General features: G+C 35.0%; 5 protein-coding genes across 5 annotated transcripts in view; 2 read left to right on the top strand and 3 right to left on the bottom strand.

Annotated features, from left to right (window-relative positions):
• LOC119638730 (signal recognition particle 14 kDa protein) overlaps positions 1–391 on the top strand; it is a 1,073-nt gene extending 682 nt beyond the window's left edge. Inside the window, exons 4-5 of the mRNA XM_038035699.1 lie at positions 84–184; positions 239–391. Coding sequence (XP_037891627.1) covers positions 84–184; positions 239–370 — 233 coding nt within the window. The 3' untranslated portion in view covers positions 371–391. The remainder of the gene's footprint in view (positions 1–83; positions 185–238) is intronic.
• Positions 392–620: 229 nt separating this feature from the next.
• LOC119638729 (endoribonuclease Dcr-1) lies at positions 621–8,390 on the bottom strand. Its single transcript, XM_038035698.1, has 9 exons — positions 7,725–8,390; positions 5,741–7,649; positions 5,126–5,662; positions 3,434–4,790; positions 2,024–3,369; positions 1,876–1,969; positions 1,178–1,815; positions 878–1,119; positions 621–814 (listed from the first exon to the last, which is right to left on the bottom strand). Exons 1-9 carry the CDS (start codon positions 8,339–8,341, stop codon positions 646–648), a joined length of 6,909 nt encoding a protein of 2,302 aa, XP_037891626.1. The 5' UTR covers positions 8,342–8,390; the 3' UTR covers positions 621–645.
• Positions 8,391–9,370: 980 nt separating this feature from the next.
• On the bottom strand, positions 9,371–15,936 carry LOC119638731 (putative 1-phosphatidylinositol 3-phosphate 5-kinase). Its single transcript, XM_038035700.1, has 10 exons — positions 15,479–15,936; positions 15,211–15,400; positions 14,633–15,140; positions 12,936–14,563; positions 11,297–12,845; positions 10,752–11,230; positions 10,528–10,690; positions 10,302–10,462; positions 10,070–10,231; positions 9,371–10,002 (listed from the first exon to the last, which is right to left on the bottom strand). Exons 1-10 carry the CDS (start codon positions 15,911–15,913, stop codon positions 9,812–9,814), a joined length of 5,466 nt encoding a protein of 1,821 aa, XP_037891628.1. The 5' UTR covers positions 15,914–15,936; the 3' UTR covers positions 9,371–9,811.
• An 8-nt stretch (positions 15,937–15,944) lies between these two features.
• LOC119638732 (anaphase-promoting complex subunit 13) lies at positions 15,945–17,503 on the bottom strand. Its single transcript, XM_038035701.1, has 3 exons — positions 17,338–17,503; positions 16,114–16,260; positions 15,945–16,050 (listed from the first exon to the last, which is right to left on the bottom strand). The coding sequence occupies exons 1-3, from the start codon at positions 17,347–17,349 to the stop codon at positions 15,967–15,969; spliced, it is 243 nt and encodes an 80-aa protein (XP_037891629.1). The 5' UTR covers positions 17,350–17,503; the 3' UTR covers positions 15,945–15,966.
• A 7,918-nt stretch (positions 17,504–25,421) lies between these two features.
• Positions 25,422–27,346, top strand: LOC119638735 (2-(3-amino-3-carboxypropyl)histidine synthase subunit 2). The gene is made up of 3 exons (XM_038035706.1): positions 25,422–25,696; positions 25,771–25,923; positions 25,986–27,346. Exons 1-3 carry the CDS (start codon positions 25,538–25,540, stop codon positions 27,231–27,233), a joined length of 1,560 nt encoding a protein of 519 aa, XP_037891634.1. The 5' UTR covers positions 25,422–25,537; the 3' UTR covers positions 27,234–27,346.
• Positions 27,347–27,418: the final 72 nt, after the last annotated feature.

Below are 27,418 nucleotides of genomic sequence, written 5' to 3'. Positions count from 1 at the left end.
TTTTATTTTCAATATTAGTTTTCATATGCTGTGCTTAAGCAATTTGAACAAATCATGGGTAATATTCTTTTTTTCATGCGCAGTTAATGGTCACGATCGACCCGTTCCGCGTGAAGGTAAGCCGCCATTGCCAAAACCTGAGGAGTATATGTGTCTTATGAGGGTGCACTCAAAATCAAAAAAGGTGAATTTTACGATATATTACGTATATAAAGAAAAAAATTATACCTCTTGGTAGATATCGACGGTTGTACGTCGTGAAGACGTACCGAAGATGGTGACTATGTATTCTCAATTTATGAGGAGCAATTTGGACGGTTTAAAGCGTGTAAAAAAAGTGAAAAGCAAAGCAAAAGCGGCCAAAGGTTAGGCTGTCATTTTTCCTAATTAATTCTCCGTACTGCTTCGCTTTAAAGTTAGCATTTAATATCCGTATGAATGTGCGTGTTTTTCTACCAATTCTCCTTAAGCAAAATATAACAGAATCTTCGTGATTTTTAAAATGAATGAATACGAATTAAAGATAAATAAAAAGTCGTATTACACTTTATTGTTTTGTATTATACATAATGGAGTTTTATCACTAAACTTATACAATTTTAAAATACATCAGAACGTGATGAATTGACAATTTGTAAATTTAAATTAATTCTTTTTGTCAATTAAGCCTTTCTTCTTTAATTGACGCAAAGCGCATTTAGCAGCAGTGCATTTGGCTATTCGATAATTACGACCTATGCCACGATATGTGCCTTTGCAGAATACTTCGACAGTAACACGCACTCGTCGGCCATCAGCTAACTTTTCCGGTTTCCTGTGAAGCGAAGGTGAAAGGTTATTAAAGCGTCTAAGAATTATTTAATATCGCCAGTTTTACCCAAATTTGGCAGTTTCAGGTTCTAATTCTAATAGCTCCCTTATTGGCGACTTTGGTACAGAATTACTAAATTGTTCAATTTCTGGACGCATCATATTACTATAGACACGCCACACTTCATCTAACGACATATTGGAATCCAAGAATATAGCTCCTGCAACGGATTCGAAGACGTCCCCTAACGCCTTTGGGACTTCAACATCTTCTGCATCATCGCATTCCTCCTCAGACAATAAATAATACTAGAGAAGCAATCATTCAAGTTAAATTAAAAAAGAAATATAACAAATATTCCAATACCTCTTCACTAATGCTATGACCATTTTCGGTTTGTATACGTACGAACCTATCGATGACTTCATTAAGTGCCGGCGATAAATGCCTGAAATATTTGTGGAAGCCATGACGTACAGCCAGAGAAGCAAATATGGTGTTATTTACTAGAGCTGACCGTAAATCGGTTAAAGCTCCAGGGGAATGTTGTCGAGGATCTTCATACAAATGTCTAGTAATCAAGTAATCAAGCACAGCATCTCCAAGGAATTCTAAACGCTGGTAACAATCGGTTAATCTATTGGGCGTATAAGATGCGTGAGTCATTGCTTGTAGTAGATAGGATTTGTCGCGAAATTTGTAGCCTAAAATGTCTTCAAATTTGTCATAACCGGCCAGTAAATCTTCGAGTTCTTTTTCTGCTTTCGGTGCAAAATGCAAAAGAGGCGATTTAGGCGGAGACCAAGATCCGTATGTAATACTCATGCCCTCACTGTCCGGCAGTGTACTACCAGCTTTACGTGCGTCGTTGTCATTATAAGGAATGCGTTCGTAAGGCAGCACTCTTATTCCTAGCCAAGCCATAAATAATAAAGCGCCTCTTAATCCGCATTCAATTAGGTAAGCTCCAATTAAAGCTTCCACGCAATCAGCTACGGACTTATCTTAAAGAAAGAAGAAAAGTCTATTATTGGTTATCAGTTGAATTTACTTGTTGTTGTTACCCGGTATACTATGTTGGGAAACAAGATTATAGGGTATTAAGTACGGGAATTCGTGAGGTGCTGGCGCTGGTACTAAATCCCAATCATTTTGTTCCTAATAAAACTATTATCTTAATTTGCGGGAATACTATTGAAATTTTTCGCTTACCTCAAGATTAAGTCCCCACTCATCAGCTTTTTCGCGGACAAGTTCACATATCTCTGCGTTACTGAGCCTTTTAATATTCACTAAATCGACTAAGCCCCAGTAATGCGGTGGTATTTTGGCTTCTATGAAAGCTTTTTCTAATTCCTTTGGAACATAATAGCAAGGTGGCAACCAATTATCACTTGGCTCGAATTTTGTCGCTATCATATATTCGCCCAATTGTTTACGCCTGCCCAGCCGGTAAAGATTTAAATTTGCAACTTGCTTGGACCGCAAGTGACTTAATTTACCCTCATGCACATTTTCATACGTAATGTACAAATAGGTTGTGATAGCGTACTTCAAAAAGGAATCGCCAATAGTTTCTAATCTTTCCAAATTAATTCCATCGTTCGCATTCGACATGGTAAGAGCTTGCAATATTATGCTAGGACTAGGTCCTGGATGTGTCATAAGGTCTGGTTGACGATCAAAACTGAAATCAATTCCCAGAACTGGTGAATCCAAGTTACATACTGCTACTTCTTGCCGAGGAACTTTATTTTTTTCCGGTTCATATTGTTTACCATGATTTTCGAAGTTTAGCTTAATAAGTTTTCTTTCGCTTACGTGCATATCTAAGTTTTGTTTATCATTGAAGCTGTCAAAAATATCACCACATCCGTATATCACATATTGCTCATCGGGATGTTCCTTTACCCAATCCGAATTAAAATTTTCTAATACATCTAAACTTAAACCGTGTCCGCTATTTGTAAGAAATTGCTTTATGTCCCCTTCATTCACATATGGCAGTAAAGTTTTATACGTATCCTCACATAAATCTAAAAATTGAAGACTCTTGCTTTCTTTCTTTTCCAACAATTGAATGCTTTTATCATATGGCACCAACATGCCACAAGCTTCTATTTCGTTTATAAGATTTGAAGTAGACGTTTGAAATCTTTCGATGGAAGCTTTTAATTCGGAAGCGATTTCCTCTTTAATATTCGGAAAATTATAACCAACCTGAAGATTTTTCGTTTCCTGGTAATTGCGTTCGTTCTCTTTCGTCGCTTGAATAATAGATATTTGCTTGTTAAATTTTTCGATGTCTTGTTCAGTCTCAATAGTTTCAGCTTCATTTTTGGAAGTGAACGTAAAATAATCGTCCGTACAAGATTCCTCAGCTGACCAATCCTCATCGCTTGGCAAGCTAAATTCTGCAAAAGAATCATCAGAATCATATGACAATAGCGGATCTTCTTTTATTGCTTCTCCGTTCCCTAAAGTTTCTTGTTCCTCGTATTCTTCATCAAGTTGTATGTCAGTAAAGGTGGGTGATGTGGCTCTTATTGACTTTCCACCTTTAGAGGATGAGAACGAATACTTGCTTTATGCACCCAATTATTATAAAAGCAACAAACTTACAAAATTTTATAAATGGCGGTATAATGCCGTCTAAGAGATCGTCATAGTCGCTGTCGGTATCATCATCCTTAATCGCATAATTGGCCATATCATTAGACCAAGTGCCAATTTCAATAAATGCTCCGCATTCCTCTTGCAATTTAAGTTCCGCGTCTTCTACAATCTCATTTATGGTTTTGTTTTCAATTTTTATTTCACTCTCCTCTCCGTTTAAAGTAAAGGCATGCACTTTCTTCCCGCAATCTTTTATAATTTGATCGAGACTATCTTCCTGCTTAGTTTTTGCAGATTCGTTAATTTTCGATTTTTTCAAAACGTCACTTAAACTCCAACCGAAATCGAGCATAGGCCATTCCTGGTCTTCCGGTAATTCCGGTTGCCCTAAACCGATGTCGGCTACGACTTTCTTGCGTATATCGTCAGCAAGCAATAATCCGTTAATACGGTACAAAATACATGGCAAACAAACTGCCGTACGCCATAAAGAGGCCGGAAATGGATGTACTGTACACAGTTCAGGCACCAATATCTGCTTCAATTCCAAATTTTCTCGTTTAGCACGTTTTGTAGCTTCGGAACTAGTAGGTAGGGCGACACCTTTTCGATTTACATAACGTGGAGTAAGAAAGTTTAAACGGGCGCTGGTGTGATCAACATCCAAAAGAGGTTGTTTCGGGTGTATTTTAAGACCATATTTTAAATAGTAGTAATGCATAAAAGTGCGATATTTCTTGCTAGGAAATATGCTTAAAGGAGATAATTGATGGCAAATTTCAGCAACGTAAAAATAGTGAGGATGATCTTGATTGCGATACCAAGGCATGACTACTGCGTCTTTGAATTTTTCAGCATCGAATTCGGTGGCATGGCGTATTTCTTCGGGCACAGCTGTGGGCATCATGTTAGCATTCTCTTCGATTAATTCTAGAAAAGACCAATCTATTACTTTACTGCCATCGTCTGTCTTGACGGTAGGTATAATAAAGACGCAATTTTCCGTAGACTCCGGATCGAATAACATAAGAAATTTTTTCAAACGTAACACTTTGGTGAATGTATAATTTATAAATGTATTTATACTTGAAATCTGACGTTCATTGAGGGTAATGCGTTCAGCGTATAATTCCAGTGAAACCTTAACCTCACCGGATCGTGTAAAGATGGGAAACGAGCTCACTTTCGGAATCTTTTTGAGTGTTAAAATTCCGAAACCTTGCAAAGCGTCTTCGGGTGGATAAATTTTACGACCACGTGTATTCTGTTCCTCAGGTATAGGACACTGCAAAGTTAAATCTAGAAGATAAAGATAACACGGTTCTCCTGCCACGGGACGACAATCACAAAACTCTGAAGCGATCTGAAACAGAATTCGAATAGTTTTTTTAATCTTAAAGTATTTATAAAAAAAAAAAAATTTCGTTTTCGAAACGGTGTTTTCTTTCAAATTTGCTAACATAAAAATAAATATAGCACATGCAAGCTGAGCGTCACAGGCGCACTATAAACGAACATTAGGAACTTAACTTAAAACCTCAAACTGCGAAGAATCGATTTATGAAACTTTTGGACATATTGTATTGTGTTTATTGAAAACACTGTAACAAACTGAGGATATGTCTTTTGAATTAAGTTTAAAGAACGATTTCTAGTTCAAATCAATTTCCATATTTAATAATATACAAAATATTTTACCCTTTTGTAATAATATTGCCTACGTTTAGTTGTCCCTGGCCTAGGTTCGCTATTTTCCTGGACAATTCTTTCATCTTGCTCTTCTAGCTCAAAATTTTCCCAATCAGTCTCAATGGCCTTGAAGCTTTCCTTTCCTATGGGCTGCAGATTATCGTCCAATTCACCATATTTGTGCAATTGCACACAAGCCTGTAAAGCAGCCATTCTCCGTGATAAGACTTGACTGTGCATCGGTAAGCCGACTATATCGTACTTTAACGGGGAGTTTATAGGCAATCTTAGTGTGCACTGATACATAGTAACATTATTGCGTATGGTTCTTGAGCAACGCCACAAAGGAGTTAATTTGGTAAATGTATCGCTTGGAAGTTTGGCACAGTATTTGTTTATTAATGCTATCGAATTGCCCAAATCAACTGAAGCACCAGTTAGGAGATGGGCTAATGGCTTATAAGGTATTATACAATTATTAAAAGCGTCTGCCTCTTTATGTTCACTATCTGGTGGTTCTGTATTGACGCAGTTTTCCAAAAGCATCTGGTTTTCAAAAAGAACAAGCATAAATTATCAATAGTGTGAAATTAAGAAAATACTTATATTTATATGCATGCATACCTTTTCTATTTCTCTATAATAAGCCATTTGTTTAACAATTATTTTTGTACTTGTTACCATGGATTTTAGTTTTTCATTTTCATCTTCAATTTCCTGCTTTTCCGGTTCGGATTCAACTTTCTCCATTGTATTTTCCAGCGAACATTGAAAATATTTCTTTTCCTTTATTTCCTTTATAGGTTTATCAATTTTTTTCTCTTCCTTGCTCTCTTCATCTGGGCTTTCCTCCAGGTTAACATTTATATCAAACATTTTTAAGTCATTGTTTTCCAAAACTAATGTAACATCTGGCGAATGAGTCTCGTTTAGATCGGTTTGAGCATCTATTTCCGGGTCGGCTGTTACATCTTCAATAGCTGGGGTGTCATCTTTGATTTCTTTCAATATTAAGTCGCTACCACTGGACGAAAAATTAGTGGTGGGCGGTTTATTGGTAATTACTTCAGGATTTAAAATTTTTACCGTTCCTTTGCCCGAATCATAAGTGTACCTTTGCTTCTTTGACACATTGTTTATATCCTCTCCGTATTCAATGATATCATCATCGTCTGAATTTTCCGATTCGCTAACCATATTATCTTCCTCTGCAGGCAAATTGCATAACAAGCGATGACTTCTCGCATTTAATTGCTCATTTTTATGTTCTATGGCTAACATATTTTCGGAATCGGCAGCAACTAGTATAACATGGTAAGCTGGTACAGCTCTTGCTCGCCCTTTGCACTGAACGTAACTGCGATATGTAATGGGCGGATCCCATCTTATTACAAGATTACATTTCGGTACATCTATACCTTCTTCCAGTACTGATGTACCGATAAGCACATTGCAATCATGCATGCGAAAGCGTTTCAAAACTTCCTCTTGACGACGATGTTCAATTTCAGCTTCCTTCGGCTCGGTCAAGGGATCAGCAACCCGATCAGTTGTGTATTGACATTTTAGAAATTTCAAATCTAAATCGTGACGACTCATTTCAGCCAAGAGGTCGAATAGGACGCGAGCTGTATAATTTGAACTACAGAAAATTATAGCACATAAGTTATCTGCAGTCTCTGTAAGCTCGCGATTATAACGACGATTAAAAGGTCGACGTTTTATCCGATTCAATTGATAGTTGATGCTGCGGCGATTTGAGCTAGAGCCAATGGAATTGAGGTTATTAGGTTGTTCAGTCTTTTGTTGAGCTAAATCACTTATTGCGTTAGTAACGGAATCCGATGTAAGTTTTGTGTTCAGATCTGTATCCGGTTTTACAATACTATCCAAATTTTCAATAATCGATCGAGATTGCAATGTTTGTTTCTCAATAGCCTGTTCCACTATATGACATTTCGTTTCAAGAACACGTGTCAACTTCGGAAAATCCATCTGCTCCAATTCCATACTTATTTTTTTAATGCCATCGTTTTTACTAAACCGCTCTTCTGGTTTAAACAAACGCAACACTTCTAAAAGCCTTAAAACTTTCGGAGTCGAATAATGATGCACTAAGACTTTATGATTATCTGAAAACTTACGAAAATGTTGCTCACAAATGGCGCGGATCTCTAACAGAGCCGTGTTAACCAAACAAAGTAATATGTAGTGACGTTCGTGCGGTGTTTTGATTTTTTGCTTCTCAATACGGTGATACATATTCAGAGCCACTCTGTCAGCACACCAAGGACCCATTTCGTGCAGTACGCTTAACAAAATATCTAAAAATTCAAGAGGTTCCTTTTTAGGATCGGGTATATCTTTTAGTTCCTCAAGAAATTCATCGGTACTGTATATTTCGAAAGGATCGTAGCGATGGTCTGTAAGAAACGCCTTACGAGTGAGTATAATATCTTCTATTAAAAAAGAAAGTTCATCTTGTGCGTATGGAGCGCATTGAACAATGAACTCAGTGGGTTTGGCGCAATATCTATGGAGCGATTGGGAAAATATTTAATAATACACATTTATATACATTTATAAAGTTTTTTCAACACATAATTACCTTAAGACTGTCACTATATCGCTGGCTGTTTCCGTCTTACTATGTATTGAAGTTTCCAGATTATTCAGCATTGCTGACAGTTCGGCTAAATCGCAACCGGCACTATGTAAAGGCCCAGCCAGACCTAACACTTTAGGCATTTGCGACTGATTGCCAAGCACATAGAATTCTCGGAATATACTCAACATATCACTGTGTATTTCATCTTGATGACAATCCTCTAAAACAATGATCTGAATATTTTCCATTTTCAATCGACCGTTTTTCAACAAAACCAAACATGTTTTAGGCTTTAATATGTACACTTCAAATTCCTTCGGAAGCTCATCGAGTGATTCTGAAGTTTCCTGATAGACACGAAGGTCTGTCATATGCTGTAACATAACGTACATGGCGGGTGTTTTATTATTGCTTAAGTAAATGCTCACACCTAAATTTCTGAAACGCGCCTCTCGACCTAATTCTTGCAACAGTTTTAGAGATATGAACTGCTTGGAGGATCTATGCCCAAGGCATATCATAGTATTCCTCTCAAAAGCCGATGCCAAAAGCTCAACTTGATAGTCGCGAGGACTAAATACCGTCGTATGCAAGTTATCACACCAGTGAAATGACATAACTATTAAATTACAATTATTAAAACAATGAATAAATTGAAATACATGTACAATTCTTGTTAAGTTAAAATTAAAAAAATTGCTAATATCGTGCTGCCCTTTCAAGAAATTGGACACTTAAGATAATAGAAGAAGAAAAAGAAAAAAAATACACCTTACCATTGCAACCGGAATAATCAGCTGATTATAAAGCGTTACAAAAATATGTTTTTACGCATACGTGCAAATTAATAAATTAAATCGGAACAAAATGTTGAAGTCGAAAAAATCGGCAAACAAGTCCGTGCATACATTATATTATGTATATAACATGAAATTTATCGTTACTGCGAACATTTCTATATCAAAATCGCTTCACCTAAATTAAAAGAAAAAAAAAAAAACGCAATTAATATTCATTTTAACAGTTGAGTTGAATACATAGTTGAATAGTTAGTTGCGGGCATGTTGCTTGGCCGATAGAAATCATGTGCTCTTATCACAATTTGTGTCAAGTTTTATTTGTTTGTTGCAATTTGTAGAGTTTAGCCCAAAATATGTCAAATTTTTATTATTTTTCTTAAGAGTGGTTTGACCCATGCAATTATGGCTAAAACAACCGTGGACATTTTCTGACTTGACGAGCAGAAATTTATAAAATTTTTATGTGCCAGCTTTCCGCCACTCCCATTAAATCAAGATAAACAGATTGACGCGCCTAAATACACCTCAAAATCTCACGCTCATCAAAAGTAAACTTTGCAAACCATTTCAATGGCACGCCGAAAGAACGAGGCCTCAATTTATACTGAGAATGTGAGATAGTGCTCATATTTGGAGAATGAAGAAGTGCCGGCTTTTTTCGACTGGACGAAGCATTGAAATCAGCACGCGGCGACCTTCAAAACTCTGACCGGTTATTTACAATGTCTTGCCGGTTTTTTCTTGCCAGTAGTGCAACGTGTCCTTGGTAATCACAAACATCGGAAAGGTATTCGTTTTGAATCTACACACATTCCACATTCCGTTTAGCAATCGTAAAGTAATCAAAAAACTCATCCAAGCCATTAACGCAAATAGTAAGGCAAACTGAACAATTGCTTTTTTTTTTTAATTGCATCATCATAATATATCAACCTTAAAAATACAATTGTACAGGTGAGTTATACCAATGTTACACCAATGTTTTCCTCTTAATTCAGCGAAAGTTTAATATTTAAAGTAGGTCGTATGCCAAATATATCTCCATAAATGCGCAATTGAAAGGACACAAATAATGCATACTAATATCTTAACACTTAACAAGAAACGTATGTGTTTTTATAACAAAATGAAGTAAATTTCTACTTCTCAATGGAAAACTTTTTTTTTGAAAGAACTTTACAACCAAAGAAGAAACAATTGGAACGCAAATCTATTTACATATAGTAAATGGCGAAATATTTTGCACAAAGAACAGATATTTGAAAACATTTAATAATTATTTAAATATCAAATTTTGGAAAGTCCCTCCCAGCGATCTGGAACAGTAGGAAAATAACGATCCATTGCGTCATAAAAACGCTGCCGATAATGTTGTGGAGCTATAATAGTAGGCAACTTGCTCATGCCACCTAAAATGCCAGTTTGCTTTTTAACGAACGATTCAACCCTCTTTTCGAACGTATAAGTACGAATATAGTCTACAAAATAACGAATTTTAGCAACATTAACCCTATTCTATAGAAAAGAAAAGATTTTAACACTTACCAATTATACCTAATACTAAGAGACCATTTCTTTCATCTAAGCCCACCAGTAGAGAGTAATCCATAACTTCATTTTTTTCTAAAAAGCAAGCATCACGATTGATAGCATCTTTTAATACGACTTTACTATGCGTTAGTACATACAAAGGCTTGGACCATGACACTAAAGAGAAAAATTTACGTGTAAACATTTCAGATTTTTGCTCCCTATTAAATATAAATAAATAACTTACTTTGTACTAAATTTTCATCCAGTAAAACAATATCGCCTTCTTGTTGATTCATTGGATCCACTAAACGATTACGTTCAGAGCCTTTTAAGTCAAACTTATTTTTAATATCACATTCGTAGAATAGGTTTTCCATAACTAATAAAGCTTTCTCCACGCTCGAGCTGCAAATATTCAAATTATGACCATTGCATGAACATTTTTCAGATCTCCTTAAGGAGAAACGTACTCTTTCTTTTTAACAATAACCTTAAACACTCCGAATATTTTGGCCAATAGAGTTGGTTGATTTTGTTGCTGACATTTGTTGATGTAATCGAAATAATTCGGTGCAAATATTTCAAAAATATTGATATCGTTTTTCGACATCTCTTTTAAAACAAAGCGATCATCTGAAAATGGCGTTATATTTAATGAAAATGAATCATTTTAATTGGTAAGAATCTTGTAAACCTGATGTTTTGCAAAATCTGGAACCGGATTTGCCTCCCTTAGCCTCCCATTGCACACTGCTGCATAAAGAACGAGCAAAATAATTGCGACTTTCTTCAACAATATCGATCGATTTGGTATTCTCTTCTTTTTGATGATATTCTTCAGATTTGGTATCACTTCCCTCATTACTTGTACTAGTTTCGTTAACTTTGCGCACCAGTTCTATTTCAGGACCATTTCTACTTTGCGATATTTTAAGCTCTTCACGTTTCTTGCTTTGTTCAATTTCCCGATAAACTGACTTGTCCAGTTTTGGGGCCTTTAAAGTTTTAGCGCGCATTTGATCAAACTCTTTAGCAAAATAGATCTTACACGTAAATTGTACGCTATTATCTTGAAACGAAATTTCAATATGAGAATTCGATTTCGTTTTTGTGCGCTCATCTTCGCCGCTAGGATTGGGATTATTCTCTTTATTACATTCATCATTTTCATAGCTAAGTGTAAGGAAAAAGAAAGGAAAGCTTTAATCAATAGAATCTTTAAAGGATTTACATAATTACCATTCCTGGGATTTACGTTTCACATGAGGGCTGGGGTTAATGCAAACACTAGAAATTGACGCAGTGTCCCCATGGGTCTGAATATTATTCATTTGAGAGCCTAAGAGGCTAACTGAACGTTTATATTCCGTACATGTTAAGCTGTAAGCAATTACTGAGCTTAAATCCAAATCACGCACAATCATGGGAAAAGCTCCTAACGGTAATGTATAATGTTCCTGGATGTTAAAAGGCGATTGCAACAAGTTAACGGGACCGGTGGATGGCAAAAGGTGGTTCAACATTTTTTTAATAGTCTTCTTATCAGAGGAATTCGTTATTTGAGGAATTGTGAAATGATTTTCTGCCCCACTTTTTTCTAAGTTACCAGATGATGCAGCGTTTGTCTCTGTATGGGTATTATTGTCAGTAGCTTCCTCCGATTGTGCTGCCTGCGGAATGTCTGGTGGCATAGTTGTTGTAGGCGAATTTTCCGACTGTTCAGAAAGCAATTCCTCTGTGCATATAGTTCCAGCATCCACATGATGCTGGGTCGAATCATGACTTTGTTTTGCAGCATTCTTCTGAGCCAACGCTATTTCATGTAAACGAGGTTCCCAGCACTCTATACTCTCCGCTAAAACCCTTTTGGCCATGAGCAAAGCATCAGTGATGTCATAACAACTTACTCTGTTTTCTGTCAACAGCGTTTGTATGATCTCCATATGCTGCTTAAATGTGAATTGATCTTTGCTCAGTGTCATCTTTAGATTAGCAGCTAAAATTGAATTTTCATCTTCGGTTGCCAGGTCTGCGATTCGTTCATGAATACGTGTGTACACCTCATGACCTTTCACAGAGAAATTCTTCACTTCTTCCAACACTTCGAAACGTTTAAATGTGGTAGGAGGATGCAAAGAAATAGTTAAAACGGGTAAAGCTATTTCCCAAGTTTCTATTGGGGTGTACTGGAATCTAGCTGCCGCACCTCTATAACTAAATTGATGAACGTAGTCCCGATGCAAGGAATGCGAACAATTAGTAGTCAAAGCAGGATTTTCATCTACCAGCGATCTCTTTTTGTAGCCATGCCCATAAAATCGTAATTCCAAATACTTGGCCAAGGATAAGCACTTGGAACTCTCCGTAAGAGGTACGGTCGGTGTGACTTCTGCACACTTACTGCACCAAGCTGTAAAATATATGTTGTTCGCATCAGATTTTGCATTATCTTCGCTGAGAAAAACCTTAATGCAACCCATTGAATGGACATAACGTCTTATATGACCCTTCATAGGTAAATTGCATACGTTACAACTTGTACGGAAACAATAGCGATGCAAAAATTGACTTAACATTATGTCATGTTGTCCGTAGAACTTCATATCGAGTAAAGTGGGCGGTGCACAAAACGACGAGGCTCCCTTTTGATTATAGAAGAAACTGCAAAATAGTACCGGCAGACGCTGATGATTTTCTATATCGAATACATCTTTATATATAACGTCTTCGGGGATTTTTTGCGGATTATAATATATATTTGTTTGGCGTTCTCCTAACGTTTTAAAAACTGGCATAATAATTGATTATCATAATGAATTTCAATAAAAAAGTCGTGTGCGCGTGTGTGTGTGATTTTTGGGTTAATAAAAATACTTACATTCCGGTTTCTTGGGATAACGTCCACCATAAGCTCGAAATTCGGCTAATAGTGTTTGTATCTCACAATTATCAGCTGGAGCCGTTATTTTTAGTTTCAGAAACGAATGAGGGGGATTCAGTTGAATTTCTTCGCTATTTATTGGTATTATCTCCGAGCTATCGCATTGTTCCAGATTATGGGCATTTATACTGAAATTTGTGCTTGAATTTGACCATAGCTTTGAATAATACAATTCCGCAGGAAACAGTGAACGTAAGGGACACTTGCGTCCTTGCTCTGTCTCGAGAAAGGGTAAAGGAAAACTTAAAAAGGGGCTTACTGAAAGAATAGTGGAACTTAGCGCACTACGAAACCGATTATCGTAACGATGCTCCACTTCTAATTCCAGATTTGGGGATTGCTCATCGCGTTTCTTGTTATTGGTCGATCGTAACGGATCACTAAAATCATGCGAAACATCGGTAACAGTTGTAAAAATTTTTTCTTCAGATTTACGCTCTAATATAACAGCTCGTTTTGAGGGTGTTGAACATGCTTGCGCTACATTTTCTTCTTCTGAACTTTTGTTTATATTAGCATTTTCGTCAGCCGGACTTGTTTCTTTCGAATCGAATATTGGTGGTTTCGGGGTTAGAGCTTCTGCGTATTCATCTAACAAAAATGACATCTCCAAGCGCCAATTGTATCGGGCGTATACTAAGAATGAGGCAACTTTTTTCACTTTAGCCAATTCTTTGTTATCACCCCCACGTAACAGGCAAGTAAAGCCGCGTGGATTGGCAAGCTTCTCGAAAAACATTAGGGTCTTTGCACCATTATTGCCATCGTTGTAAGTGCGTATACAAAACTTATCGCATATACCTAATTTTGGTTGTGCAATATTACCTTCAATGTTGGTGAGTACATCGCATTGCAAGGTGCGGGCTAAACGATCCATAACGGACAGTTTCACATCTAAAACTAAAATAATGCCATGGGATCTTAGCATATCTTGGGCAACGCCCGCTACATTTTTATGCACTAATACCACATTCGGCTTAAAGCTCATAATGCGTGCGCAAACATGGCGCAAATACTCTTTCTCTTGCAGCAAAACCGTAGATATGCTAACAAACTTGCCCTCAATACGCTCGTAAACAATGGGGCATTGCAAAAGGAGTATACGAGGTTGTTCTACACTTGTAGTCATATCTTTGTGGGCGACATTTTTGGAAAGTACCACGCCACCTACAATTGAACTCTCTAAACGTTTGCCTCCCGGTATCTTTTTGAAATTTACAAAATTCCGTATATCCATTAGTTCGTTGGTGCAGTATTCCGGTTTAAAATGATTAGCTGCTCTGCAACATAAGGGACTTAAGATTTTGCTCCACTGCAAATCTAATTGAAAAGTACGCAACATTTGTGTTAGCAATTGTTCCTCGTGGTCACAGTAAGACTCTAACAGTTTCGAAGCTGTTGAATGCATTGCGTTATCCATATCCACATCACGCGGTATTTTAAATTTGAGTGCAGTATCCAGAAAATTGGGAGGATGAGGCTCATTACCGAATTGTTCGAATTGCGGACTTACGCTACCTGTTTGCTGATTAACGCTATTAAAGTTGATGGTATCGATCGTTTGTCTATCAAAAAATATCTTATCTTAATTTTCGCAAAATAATTTAAAAAAATTTTTTTTTTTTGTTATATACCTCGGCAATTCAGTGGCAAATCTGTAATGGAGATTCTCATCAAATTCCGTTTGTTCTGAATCGTGCACTATTGGATGAATGAAACCAGCTTCCAACATAGCGCTCAATATTGCTAATGACTGCATTTTATTTGACGTCTTTTGTTTAATGTTCAGATATTCAATGAGATCTAGTCCACAATTTTGAGCTGGTAAAACCTGACGCATTTCCTCTAATAGGGCTATTAAGGAGCTGGATTGTTGTAAGATATTCTTACGATCGTCCATTGTTATATGAGGCTGATGTATAGCAAAACGTTCTTCTTGATACCCAACTGATATTTTGCGCTGTGTAGGCGATCGGGGTGATGATAAATTTGGGGAGGACTCGTTTTCATCTTTAGTCTCCAGTCTGCTGCTTAAGTTCTGTTGTAATGCTTGAAGATCGGAATTCAGATCTTTGGTTATATTAGGCGAACGCAAATAACTGAGGACAATTTTAGAGCAATAGTTGCAAACCTTCAAGTCACCTACATAATGAAATATTTGCAAAGAAAATTCTCACAATAATGTTAAAATGTTTAAACAAAACATACATACCAGAGCATTTGATAATTTTTCCAGACACTACTTGATTGCAACATTTGGAACAGAAAATTTGCCCGCATAAACGACAATGATGCTTACGTCGAAATGTTGAAAACTTTTGTGCGCAATCATAACATTCCTTAGCTTTAGAATCTGGCATCCAGAAACGATGCAAGTCCGTGTCTTTATAATTACGCAAATCCTTCATAATTATTAAAACACATTTATTAAATGGACATTTTTTACATAATTTCTAATTTAGAAAATAATGTTAGCTCACATTGTTTTTAGAAGCTACCAAATTTCTCAAACGTATTAAGACATTAACCGTACTACGACCTTCGCTATGTTCCAATGGCAACGAATCAACTTTTTCTCCTGAAATAGAATTTTCGTTCGTAGACGAACTGGTCTCGTTAACAATGATGGGAGATTCTGAGAAATTTCCAGGTAAATTACTGCCACTGGTAAGGTTATCTTGAAAAGTAGATTGACTATTATTAGCCCGTTTCGAATCATCGTAGAATACAGATTTGCTGATAACACTTGAAACTTGTTGTTGATTATAACTCGATATATCATTAACGGTATTATAACTTTGATTGTATGCATGATGTATTTTATTAACAAAACGACTAAGCAGGGTGTCGGGCTGCTCTTCAAAATCTCTAGCAAACTCGGTGAGTTTAGTCAGCGAGTGTAGATTTTGGTTCATATTGGTCTCGTTTTTGTGAGTAAGTATGTAATTTTTGAACTTGCAGGTTTCTTTTAGAACGTTGTTAGGGTTAATTGGTCACTTAATGATGATTCAGGTGCCAAGGATCCCAAGGCTAAGTCAATCCATTTTTGTTCCTAAAATAAAAGCGAATCATTTTTTATTTTCATTTTTGTAATTTGGCAATTCTCTTGAATTACTTGTTCGCTTAGTGTTAAATGGGAATCGCCGCCATCAGCTTCAGGATCGGGCAACTTATCGGAAGGCACTAAAATTTGATCGAAAGGTAGTTCTTCTTCGCGCCACTTATTGTCGACAATTTCCAGTAAATAACCATCGGCTGGAGCCTATAAATTTATCCATGCAATGGATGTAATATGTAAAGGAGAAATGGGAAAATTATTACCAAGGAATTGAAAATAAAAAAATTCATGATAATAGTAAATGTAACTACTTTTTGTAGACAGTAAGTTTAAAATGCGTGAATATGTAAACATGTAGTACTTGATTCTAAACTTAAAACTAACTATAAACTATATTTCTTATCAACGTGACAACAAAGTTCATATATATATATATACATATATATACGTATAAGTATCTTAAAAGCGAAAGAGAGTTCCGTTTCTCCAATAGAAAATATAGAAGCGCACATTCATTGTTCGTATCACATTAGGTCGTTAAACCATTTCATCTATGCCTTTTGTTATAACCATGACATCAATGCTTGGATGATTATTTGAAAGGTTGGAAGATTTGTCAAATTAAAGCATAACATCAATTCTTTTAACGTCGTAGTACTAAAAAAAAATATACCGTGCATCGAGCGTTGTTAAGCATAATGTCGAATGACTCCAAAGTCATGTCTGCCGTATTGCCATCGAAAGAGCATTATATGTAAAAACTCCTTAAGACAATGTAAGGCGTGAGAGGGCCTCTTATTGCATATGGCTGCAGTTCTAATGTACATGCTAATTTTAATGCAATATCTCAAGTAGGTTGAGTGCAAACAGTTTATATAGTCAAAAGTCCTCAAAACTTGGCGGTTTAACAGAAAGCATCTTCCATGCGAAACGTTCAAGGCACTACATTTTTCTTCTTGCTTGGCAGTGGAAGTGTCATATAGCGCCAAGAGGCTAGAAAATGACCATTAGTTGAGATTGTGATGATTTAGAAAATAAAAAGCTTCTAGTGGTATATTTCATGGAGGCAACTTTTGATTCCAATTGCTGATATATAATCCTTGAAAGTGCGTTTTTTTTTTGTTTTTTTAAAGCTTTTTGACGAAGAGACCAAAAGACTTCAGTAGTACGAAACTACCTTTAGGAGACCAGAGTGTATAAACAGTTATTACTATCCAATTGCTCCAACAGCCTTTCTATTTATTTGTACACAAATATATATTTTATAAACAGCATTTTCACCTGGCTATCCATTCCTTAAGTAATGACTTCTTTTTCGTAAATATGTTTTTTTTATTTTCCTTGTAATTAATTCGATGATTTTTCCTGACTACTAATTTTTCGTAGTATTATTACACGAAAATTAAAATGTTTTTAGTTAATTGCCTGTAACTTGTGAAAAATATGACTCGGTCACCAATATTGGATCATCTGTGAACAGAGTTCCCACTGCTTGGAAATTGATTTAAAGTTGGCGAATTTTACTATCGCATATGGAAATTTTGTTTTTTGATGTGTTGTTTCTTATTCTAGCAAAAATGTGACTATCTCTATGTGTGAACAAAATGTGCATATTGTGCGTGGAACATTAGTTTTTAAGAAGGATATTTACTCAATTCCAATTCAAAATTAATGTGACCAATTTCTCTCACAGCGAAGCAAAAATTTCGAGATACATAAATCTCTCAACAAATAAATTGCCACCAACAAATTACCACATATCGCAATATCAATATATCATGCTATTTTTTTCTGTTTGCCATTATACATTGCGAAAATAAAAAATGTTGCTGTTTATTTATTTAAACTCTTAACGACATTGGAGCACATTAAAGAACATGTTTGGCTTGGTGGGTGAGTCACGAAAAACTGAAGAATATTCAAACCACGAAATAACCAATTTTACTTGCAAAAATATCCTATCTCAGTATGTCGCAGTTCAGCTCATGGTATTAATCAAATGGTAAAATTAAATTTAATTTAAACATCTCATCAACGATGCGAGGCCGTAGCTGTCATTAGGACCAACTATGTCTTCATAGAGGAAGCTTAGAACTATTTCCATACTGTGTTGGGTTAATTAGATAATTTCTACACTATATTTAGGACAATATAATCCGTACACTGCGCTGTGTGCCCACCGAAGAAGAAGACCTGCATCCATGTCAAATAAAGGTAGCGCGAAAGAGATCTGCTTCTAGCTAGGAAAGAAGCAGAATCGATTTCCGGATACCACTTCTTCTCGCTCAGAAATGCTTTAAATTTATTAAACAAATTATACATATATATATACATTACACAAAATATTCTCTAAACAAATATTATTATTATTTTTATTTATTTCTGTGAATTACGCATTTATGAATGCCGACGGCAATTTTCATTTCTCATTTTGAAATGAAATGCCGACGGCAATGAATATGTCTAAAACAGATTTTTTCACTTATGAATATGTTTAAAACAGATTTTTTCACTTATAAAGCTGCATTTAACAGATTTTTTACTTATAAAGCTGCCTTCATATGCTATGTAATGATGTGTGTATAAAGCATTGATGTTTCAACATTTTGTTGTTCTTGTTATAAGTTTGTAAAATATTTTAGGTGTGGTGGATACTATTAGTTCCCACAAAGTCCACAAGTTCTCAGTGCCGTGTGTATTATGTGTATTATGTTTCACAAGAAGCTAGGGTGATGCCACCCGCATCATTATTAACATTGAAAAGCGCTTATAAGTGTTTCATATAATAAATATACATAGGAGGAGATAGGAGAAATAATAAATAAGTGGCAAAAGGAAAAAAAACAAAACAAAAATCAACCCTCAAAAAAGCACTTAAAAAACTTATATAACTTATATATATAGTATAAACTTATATTATATTGTAAGTAGTGTAAAAAGACAGCACAAAGTATTTGTTTACAGAAAATCATAAATTAGTGCGGCGGAGAGGTCAATACATGCACTGCGTAGTAATATTTTGTAGTTTATAGAGTTTGTAAATAAATGAAATACAATTCGAGATTTTTTTATTTAGCTTTGATATTATAACAGATAACTTTTGCCTAATTTATTTTCATACACATATATAATACACACAATTTTTCAAACTTGATTACTCTTTCTGGTAAACTATAAATATAAAGAAGAGTTATATAAATAAAAAAAAAAAAATGGACAGAGAAAATAAATTTAAGAGAAAAGCAGCTGATAGTTAAATGGTGTGATAAACTAGTGGAATTTGTGGTAACTGGGCGGTCAACAAATGAGGTTTAAGAGAACAGGAAAATCTATAAGTGCTATTTAAAGAGCATTCTTGTATTCTTGTTGGTCTCTTGTGATATTGTGGGAACTGGGCGGCCAATTTGAGAATATTTTCCTCGCTTCGTCCAGCGAGCGTCTTCACAAGTAACGAGTGAATAATTCATAAGAATAATAATCGTTCATTTTTAGATGTTTGAACAAAAGACTTAAGACACAAACCTGTTTATTTGCTGTTGCACTTGGTCTATTAAAGAACCTGCTCCTGCTATTAACTTTCTTTTCATAATCATTTCAAGTTTTTCTGTTATTGTGTAAACAATAGTAAATTTAAATTTTCGAACTTCAATTAAATTCTTTTTTTTAAGAGATCCGTTTCATGGAAAATAAGAAGAGAAAATTTCCATTCTCTTCTTTTACTTCTTGTCCTTTTATTTATTCTGCTTATAAACATAAAATGGCGGAGTGAAAATAAGCGTCTTTCCAGTAAAAATGTCCTTAATTAAACAAAAAAAAAAAAAAAAGAAAGAAATTAATTCACTCTTATATGACACGTTAAATCATGGGTGAATGCCACCTCTAGAACTGGAACAATTTTATTAAAAAATCCATTTAATTGAATTGTTTGATTGATATCAGCACTTTAAAGAATAAAATTTCAGATCGTAAGATCAAATCCAACGTTGTGCTATCCATTGAAATAATTGACTAGATGCAGCATAGCGGTATTTTAAAAATTTCGAAAAAAAATTATCAGCTATGCCGACATCTTGCCAACTGATCAATAGATGAGTTTTTCAGCTCGTATGGCGCAGATTTAATGCAGAAAGAGAAATATAAAGTCAATCTTATCTTTAATTTTATTACAAATTTTTTACTAAATTTATTAATGAAAATGAAAAAATGTTCAATCCGTTGGTGACAACGCTATATTGGCAACTAAATCAGAAGACCTCAGACGAGCTAAGCACCACACCTCATGCAGTTGTATTTTTTTTTTTTTTTGTTTTTTCTTATTTCATTTTTATTTTCCATATTTAAAAGATACATCGATATATTGTGTACATATACGCAACATAGTTAATATATATTGGTAGATAATAATGCAAGCGTATGGGTTGACTGAAGACATACAACAATTGAAACTATTCGGTAGAAACTTTTTTTTTTTAAATTTTACCAAAAACCTTAATACGTATAAGTGTATGGCGGTGAAAAAACAAATTGTATTTTTTTTATTTTTATAAAAACTTAAAAAGTGTACTCACTGCTAACATTTGCACACACACACACACACACGTACGCAAATCTATGTGAATATAGAGTTTTTGTGGCGTGTGACTGAATGCGTTTAGTCACCCATACATAGTTACGGGGATACTAACACAATTGCATACCCGTACAACGACGGGACAGTTTTGTAAATGCGTGCTGCCGCTGGTATATAATTGTACCTGATCTGCATAATTATTAGATATTCATCGCTGATTCTTACCATTCTGCTTGCTGCTCTCTCTCATTTGTATTTTGTGTCTTAAACTCGGACGTTTGAGTCTAAATATGTTTTCTATGCCATGTCTGATCATTTATTTCTTAAATATATATATATATATATATGAATACAATTGTTGTAAATATGCCTTAAAGGTTGTTAACCAACGTTCACTGCATAGCAGTTTAATGTTAACATCCATAATCAGCCGTATATATGTGTGTGTGCGTGTGTATGGACTATGGCTTCCGGTGCGTATTTAATAGAAAATTTTTTTTCTTTAAAATCAATACTTAATTGTTTAATTCGATTCCAAGAACTATGAAATTTTTGAAAAAAAAATTTTTTATTATCTATCCTTTCATTGCTGGTGAAATTTTTGTGAAATCTTTAAGGTCTTCCTCCTATATATAATTCCTATGCACAAACTTCCTGCTTAAGAAAACATTTGATGTGCTTGATGCTTGCGCTTACCTTACACGTACGCTCGCGCTACATTTGTTTAGTCCGTACTAGTCGAAGCTAGGTCTTTAATAAATGAGGAGCGTTTTGGAGACACAGCCAATAACACTAATTAAATATGGCTGACCGTTTGGATTAATAATCATTTTGGTATTTAAGTTATTTACTCATACGCGCACACTCACACACTCACACACTTACACACTTATATGCACACATTTACATTTGCATATGATTTAGCTGTTTTCTTACAATAAATGAACGGCGATAAAGCGATGATGTAATAAATCTTTTTTTTATTAATTTAATAAATTAATTTAATAAATTGTTAAACCGTTTTTAAAACTCAAAAAGAAATTTACCTTTCGCTGGCCACTCGAAAAGCTAAAAAGGGAATTAATTTACTGGTACTGGCCTGGTTTAAGTTTTACACGTTCTCATCTATCTGCCCGACTTCTACAAGTTGTTGTAACTTTTAGGCAGACTCTCTGTCTAAAGGACAGCGAAACATCAGCGAATGAGACAATTATTGGGGAAAAGCTTTTCGCATTCTATGACACAATTTGAGATAAATTAGAAAAAAGTCGGCACAATTTTATTTTATTTCGTTAATAATTTCCACTACACCACGTAAGTTATAAGTAGTCGGTGTATTCATTTTGTCGAAACGTTCTGCAAAACTTAGAAGAAAGATAAAGATGCACTCACTATAAAGTTTATATTTATACCTTAGACCATTTGTGAGACAGGGTATATTAAGTTTGTGCGTATGTAACACCGAGAAGTACTTCAGATAGACCCAAGTTTCATTATACCGATTGATTACGAATCATTTTCTGAATGGATTTAATCCTAGCGTCGGTACGGGTCGCAATTTTTGAGATATTTTGATGAAACTTGCAGCATTGACATGCTTTAGCCCAGAGACGAACGCTGTTGATACTGGTTCGAATCGAACTATATATACTATATCGCCTAGATATATTATAACGTCTATTTTGAAACAGTTGAATGACTATACTGGGTGATGTATGTCAATTATTCAATGGTCGACCGTGACCGACTACAATCTTTTAGTTGTTTTTTCTTATTATAAAATAATGAATGAATTCTTTGACTAAATGGCAAAGACATTACGAAGTGAACACAAGAGTACAATTATGTCTTGAGCGGCAATGCTACTTTATGAACATGAAATTATAAACCATTTTCCCGCTTTTCACTTATGAAAGCAAATCGATCTACTGGGAAAGCTTTTCCCAAATGTTTGCATATAATTCGAAGTACTTGAAATACGATCTAAATAAAAAACAAAATGGCGGCACAATAGCTTTTACAAAAAAGCATATTTTTCATAGCGGCTTCTTCACCGTGTTTCTACAGATCACCATTGTCTATTTGAAAATAGAGATAAGAACATTCTTAAAATGTTATTCGATATCTGGTTATGGTCGCAATTAAAAAAAAAAGGCATCGACGACTCATGGTAAATACTTTGTAATACGTGTGTACGATTCAAAAAGTTATCTGACCGAAACTTTCATCACCGACAGATGTCTTCATATGAATATGGGATAATAAAATACATACAAACATGCGTGTGCCCAAAAAGAGCTCCACACTACATGACTTAAGCTTGAAATATATTGAACATTTCAAATCTCTTCCTTGTCTGAAGTTCGCATAAAGTATGTGCTTTAGAATGCATGCTGGAGGATAGTCCCGAATGCACAGAGTCGCCAGTAAATTTACTTCTTCATAAATGATTTTCAGGACAATAATTTGCAATTTTTATTTTTTTTTTTATGTTACGTTTTTCTTTTTTTATTTCATTTCATAATCGAATGTGTTTTCATAAAGACTTAAGTCCAACAGGGCCTTTTGCGCAAAAATTTACATGAGCACTCATGATATGATGGCAAAGGATCACTTATATGATCTATAAATATATTTTTGACGGCGTCTTTAATAGCTTGACTCTCTTCAATATTTAAATCGCAATATTGCAGGAAACGTATTTTATAGCCGGGTAACCAGCCATAAGTTTGATTGGAATAACGGGGTAATTTTATATGGCATCGGATGTCATAAGTGCGAACGCGTTCAATTTCTTCTTCGTATTTTCTTATCTCGGGCGTTGTTTCTTTGGGCATTCTGTCGTACTTTGAGTAAAATTTTTCAGTTAAGGGTCGCGTGCGATAGTCCGGTATAAATGTAAGGCGATCTTTACCACGTTTCGAACAAGACGCCATATTAAATTAGGACGACGACCTTCAATTAATATACGAATATTTTTGAAAAGTGTAAAATTTTTAATATTTAGAGAAAATTTTTTCTTCTAATCAAATATTGTATTCTTTATATGTATAATCAATAATCAATAATTTTTTATAAACATACATAAAATTAATTTAGACTTAAGCTTTAAATATGTCATAACAAATAGGTCTACAAAAATTATTTCGGTTGCCTTAATGTTTTCAAAAGAGAAAACGTTTCACGTTGCATGATTATCGTCAGTCGTCGGCGAAAAAGGCGAGAAATTTGATAAAATATTTACTCCAAAATAAATGAATGATAAAAAAGCTTCAATTGGAAGTCATGAATACTCAGATCCTATAGATATTGAATTTGATCCTCATATTGTTCCCTCATCTATTGTTGATTTACGGAAGAAGAAGGGAAAAGGAAAAGTTGAGGTGACAACAGCTGTCTAAATCAAACACAAATTTCCACACCACTTGTGGTCTAAAGACACATTACGTTTGTGCGACGCACCTTTTATTATACGGACCGATTCGGGATCACTACTCAGAAGCGAACTAAGCTTGCCTGTGCGTCTTGTGTTCTTGTATTCAGCTTAGCAGCTCGCAAGTTTTCAGATATATTGATGAAATTTGGTATACCGACCCAAACACCATTGAAAACGGTTCAGATCAGAGTGCGCTTTCGGTCTCTTCCCATGTGAGATATTAGGAATGTGCTGTAGGGTATTTAACGGTTGCCTCCCGTCCACTACGTCTATACTTGTTTTGGTTTAATTTCAAAATAACGATAAAAATGATAGAAAATATAGCATAATACGTAAAGGAATATCACTTGAAAAGGTTAAGATCCATGCATACTTAAGAAAGGCGGTAGAAAACTGAACGAGTTGATAAGGATCGCTATAACGGCTGCCAAATGATTCCATATATTTAGAGTATTAGAAAAGAACGACCTTGACGACGGCCAGTTTATTGTCTACAGTCTGATAACATTGAAGTTATGGTAGTAAGGGCGAAAAAAAAAATAATAAAACAGATTCCTTAAAGGAGGGCGACTTGTCCCATCAAAAAAATTCACGCTCCTTAAAAATCTTTTCTGCCTATGAAAATAGTGCCTCAAGAAAATGAAAATCGAAACAGCGTTAAAATAGACCTTACAAATGTCTACCACCAGACAGTTACGCAAGTAGGGGGCTGAAACGTTATTCCTATTTTCGTAGTGGGAGACCAACTTTCCCAACCTTTTTCAAAACTTTACGGGAATTGATTAATCATACGGTTTTGCGTGTCTACGTAGAAATGAAACAAAAATAAAAAAAGCAGAGAATAAATGATGATCGTTCCTTAAAAATTTTAACGGTATTTATTACATTAAAGTAATTTCTTTTATGTTATGTGATTTGCACTTTTGTTTTATATCGTTCAGAAATGAAAAACAGGCGATAAAGACCATCTATCTTAAAGTTGAAACTGTTCCATCGGAGAGTCATAAGTAGTAATTTCCAAGTCATGTACAAAAGAGCTCGCGATGGTGTTAAAAAATTTAAACAGGTTATGAAGCGTAACAAAATTGTTATTTTTTTCTTCATTTGTTGTTTATGATTAAGTTTATCTTAACCTTGATTTCTTTATTTTTGATTCTAAAATCGTACGTTTTTATTTGAATTTTTCTGTAAAACAATATAATAGCACCACCGTGAAAGTTTTTAACCCGAAAACGAAAATGACGCGCCAATGTATCAGCCCCCTTAGATTTAATACAATCTCAAAACCAACTTTGTGACGTTATCGAGATGAACGAAGAAGCAAAATGCATCTGAACCATGTCAATTGCGTTGAAATAAAGCATTAATGGGCATCACTGTCTCGTTTCGCAAATATTAACATTTGTAAACAAAGACGATACTAACTTTTCTAATTTTCTTAACTTTGTCAAATTATAAAAAAAAACAAAAAAAAAATGAATTCGACTGCATCAGCATTTTCAAGTCCAGAAGGTGTTAGTTTGGAGAAACAAGTGGAAATTGATGAAACAATTCCAGCAAGTTACGAGCAAATTTGGAGTGAAGAGCAACGTGAAAAATGCATAAGGTGGATACGTTCTAATAGTTTGAGAAGGGTAAATGGGAAATCGTGGAAAACATATATGTATATATATAAGTAAAAGTAATGACATCATTATGCTTTTGATAGGTTTGTTTACAATTCCCTGACGACTACCTTTGTCACAGTGAAGCCATCGCTACAAGTTTGCGGGATGAATTAACTAACGATAAAGAGCTCGATAATGAAGTAAAGATTTTTATATTGGCAGACACGTCCTACGGCAGTTGCTGTGTAGATGAGGTTTTTAGCATAATTTTTTTTTCTTTATATCTTTTTAAAAATTTCAAATATCTTTTCTGTAGATAGCTGCTGCTCATGTGGATGCCGATGGCATTTTACATTTCGGTTATGCTTGTCGAAGCAATTCTTCTTCTTCTTTGCCCGTATTTTATTGTTTTCCACAATTGTCCATCGATTGTCTAAAGTTTTCTGAACATCTTTTAAACTTTAAGCAGGATTTCGAAGGTGAAACAGTTATTATTTACTTAGATATTGGATATCATCATGTTCTTGAAGCTGAATCTGCCGTCGTTCTCGAAGAAAAAGAAGAATCTCTGTTAAAAATGACAAAATTCGACAATGATGAGACCAAGAAAACTTTCTTAAGTGACTTGAAAAGATTGCAGTGTAAAGGATTATATGTTATCGAATATGGCGGCACTAATTACGGTACTTTATCACACAATGGTCAAATTATCAGAAAGTGCGGAGATTTTCATAAAGAAATCGATGAATTGGATGAATCGTGTGTTTGCGTATTCGTGGGCAGGGATAATATTAGATTCTTTAATTTATCACTTAGCACGAAAGCAGCAAAATGGTTCATATACGAATCATTTTTAAACAATTTTCAGGAGAAAAATCCTTTAAAAGCTAACTATATACGTCGCCGTTACTATTACATAGAAAAGTGTAAAGATGCCCAAACTTTAGGTTTGATAGTCGCCACGCTTAATGCAAATGGTTGCCTGGACATGGTAAAACGTATACAGGGTATGGCGAAAAGTCGGGGAATAAAAACTCAAATTATTTCGGTGGGTCGCATCAATCCCGCTAAGTTGGCAAATTTCTTAGAAATTGATTGCTTTGTGCTAATCGGCTGCCCTTTTAATAACAACTTTGACTCGAAAGAGTTCTACAGACCTATTGTGTCAGTTTTTGAAGCTGAGATGGCTTTAAATCCCTCATGGCATTCGCATTACCCTGAAGTATATGTAACAGATTTCAAGGAACTCTTACCTGAAGGCCGTTCCTTTGTCGAATTCGAGGTGACCGATCTTAATAAAACCAATGATGTAAGCTTAATCGATGGACATTTACGAGTATGTGGGCACGTAAGCAATGTTAATAATGAACCCGATATATCTGCATTAAAAGAACAAAACTATGACGTAACCAAAGCACCCCGTATGGAGATTATGTCTTCAAATATTGGCCTAAGGTTTGAGGATCGCACTTGGCTTGGTTTAGAACCCGCTTTGGGTCGCACTGAACCAGCAGTAATTGAAAAGGGCTTAAATGGTATTCCAATACGATATACGCATGAATAAGCTAACCATTTATGTAATTACTATTCATTATCAAAAAACAAAACAAACAAAAGGGTGTATGTAATACTACATACACATTGAAAAACGCTGTACATTTTTCATTACGAGCATTTTTAATAAAAATTTGTAGACGTTTCGAGACCTATTAAGCAATTGACTTCGTAAGTAAAAACTACGCAGTTCAC

This window comes from Glossina fuscipes, unplaced genomic scaffold (assembly GCF_014805625.2).
Source record: "Glossina fuscipes isolate IAEA_lab_2018 unplaced genomic scaffold, Yale_Gfus_2 109, whole genome shotgun sequence".
In the NCBI taxonomy this organism is placed as follows: domain Eukaryota; kingdom Metazoa; phylum Arthropoda; class Insecta; order Diptera; family Glossinidae; genus Glossina; species Glossina fuscipes.
This window is presented reverse-complemented; position numbering and strand designations above follow the sequence as displayed.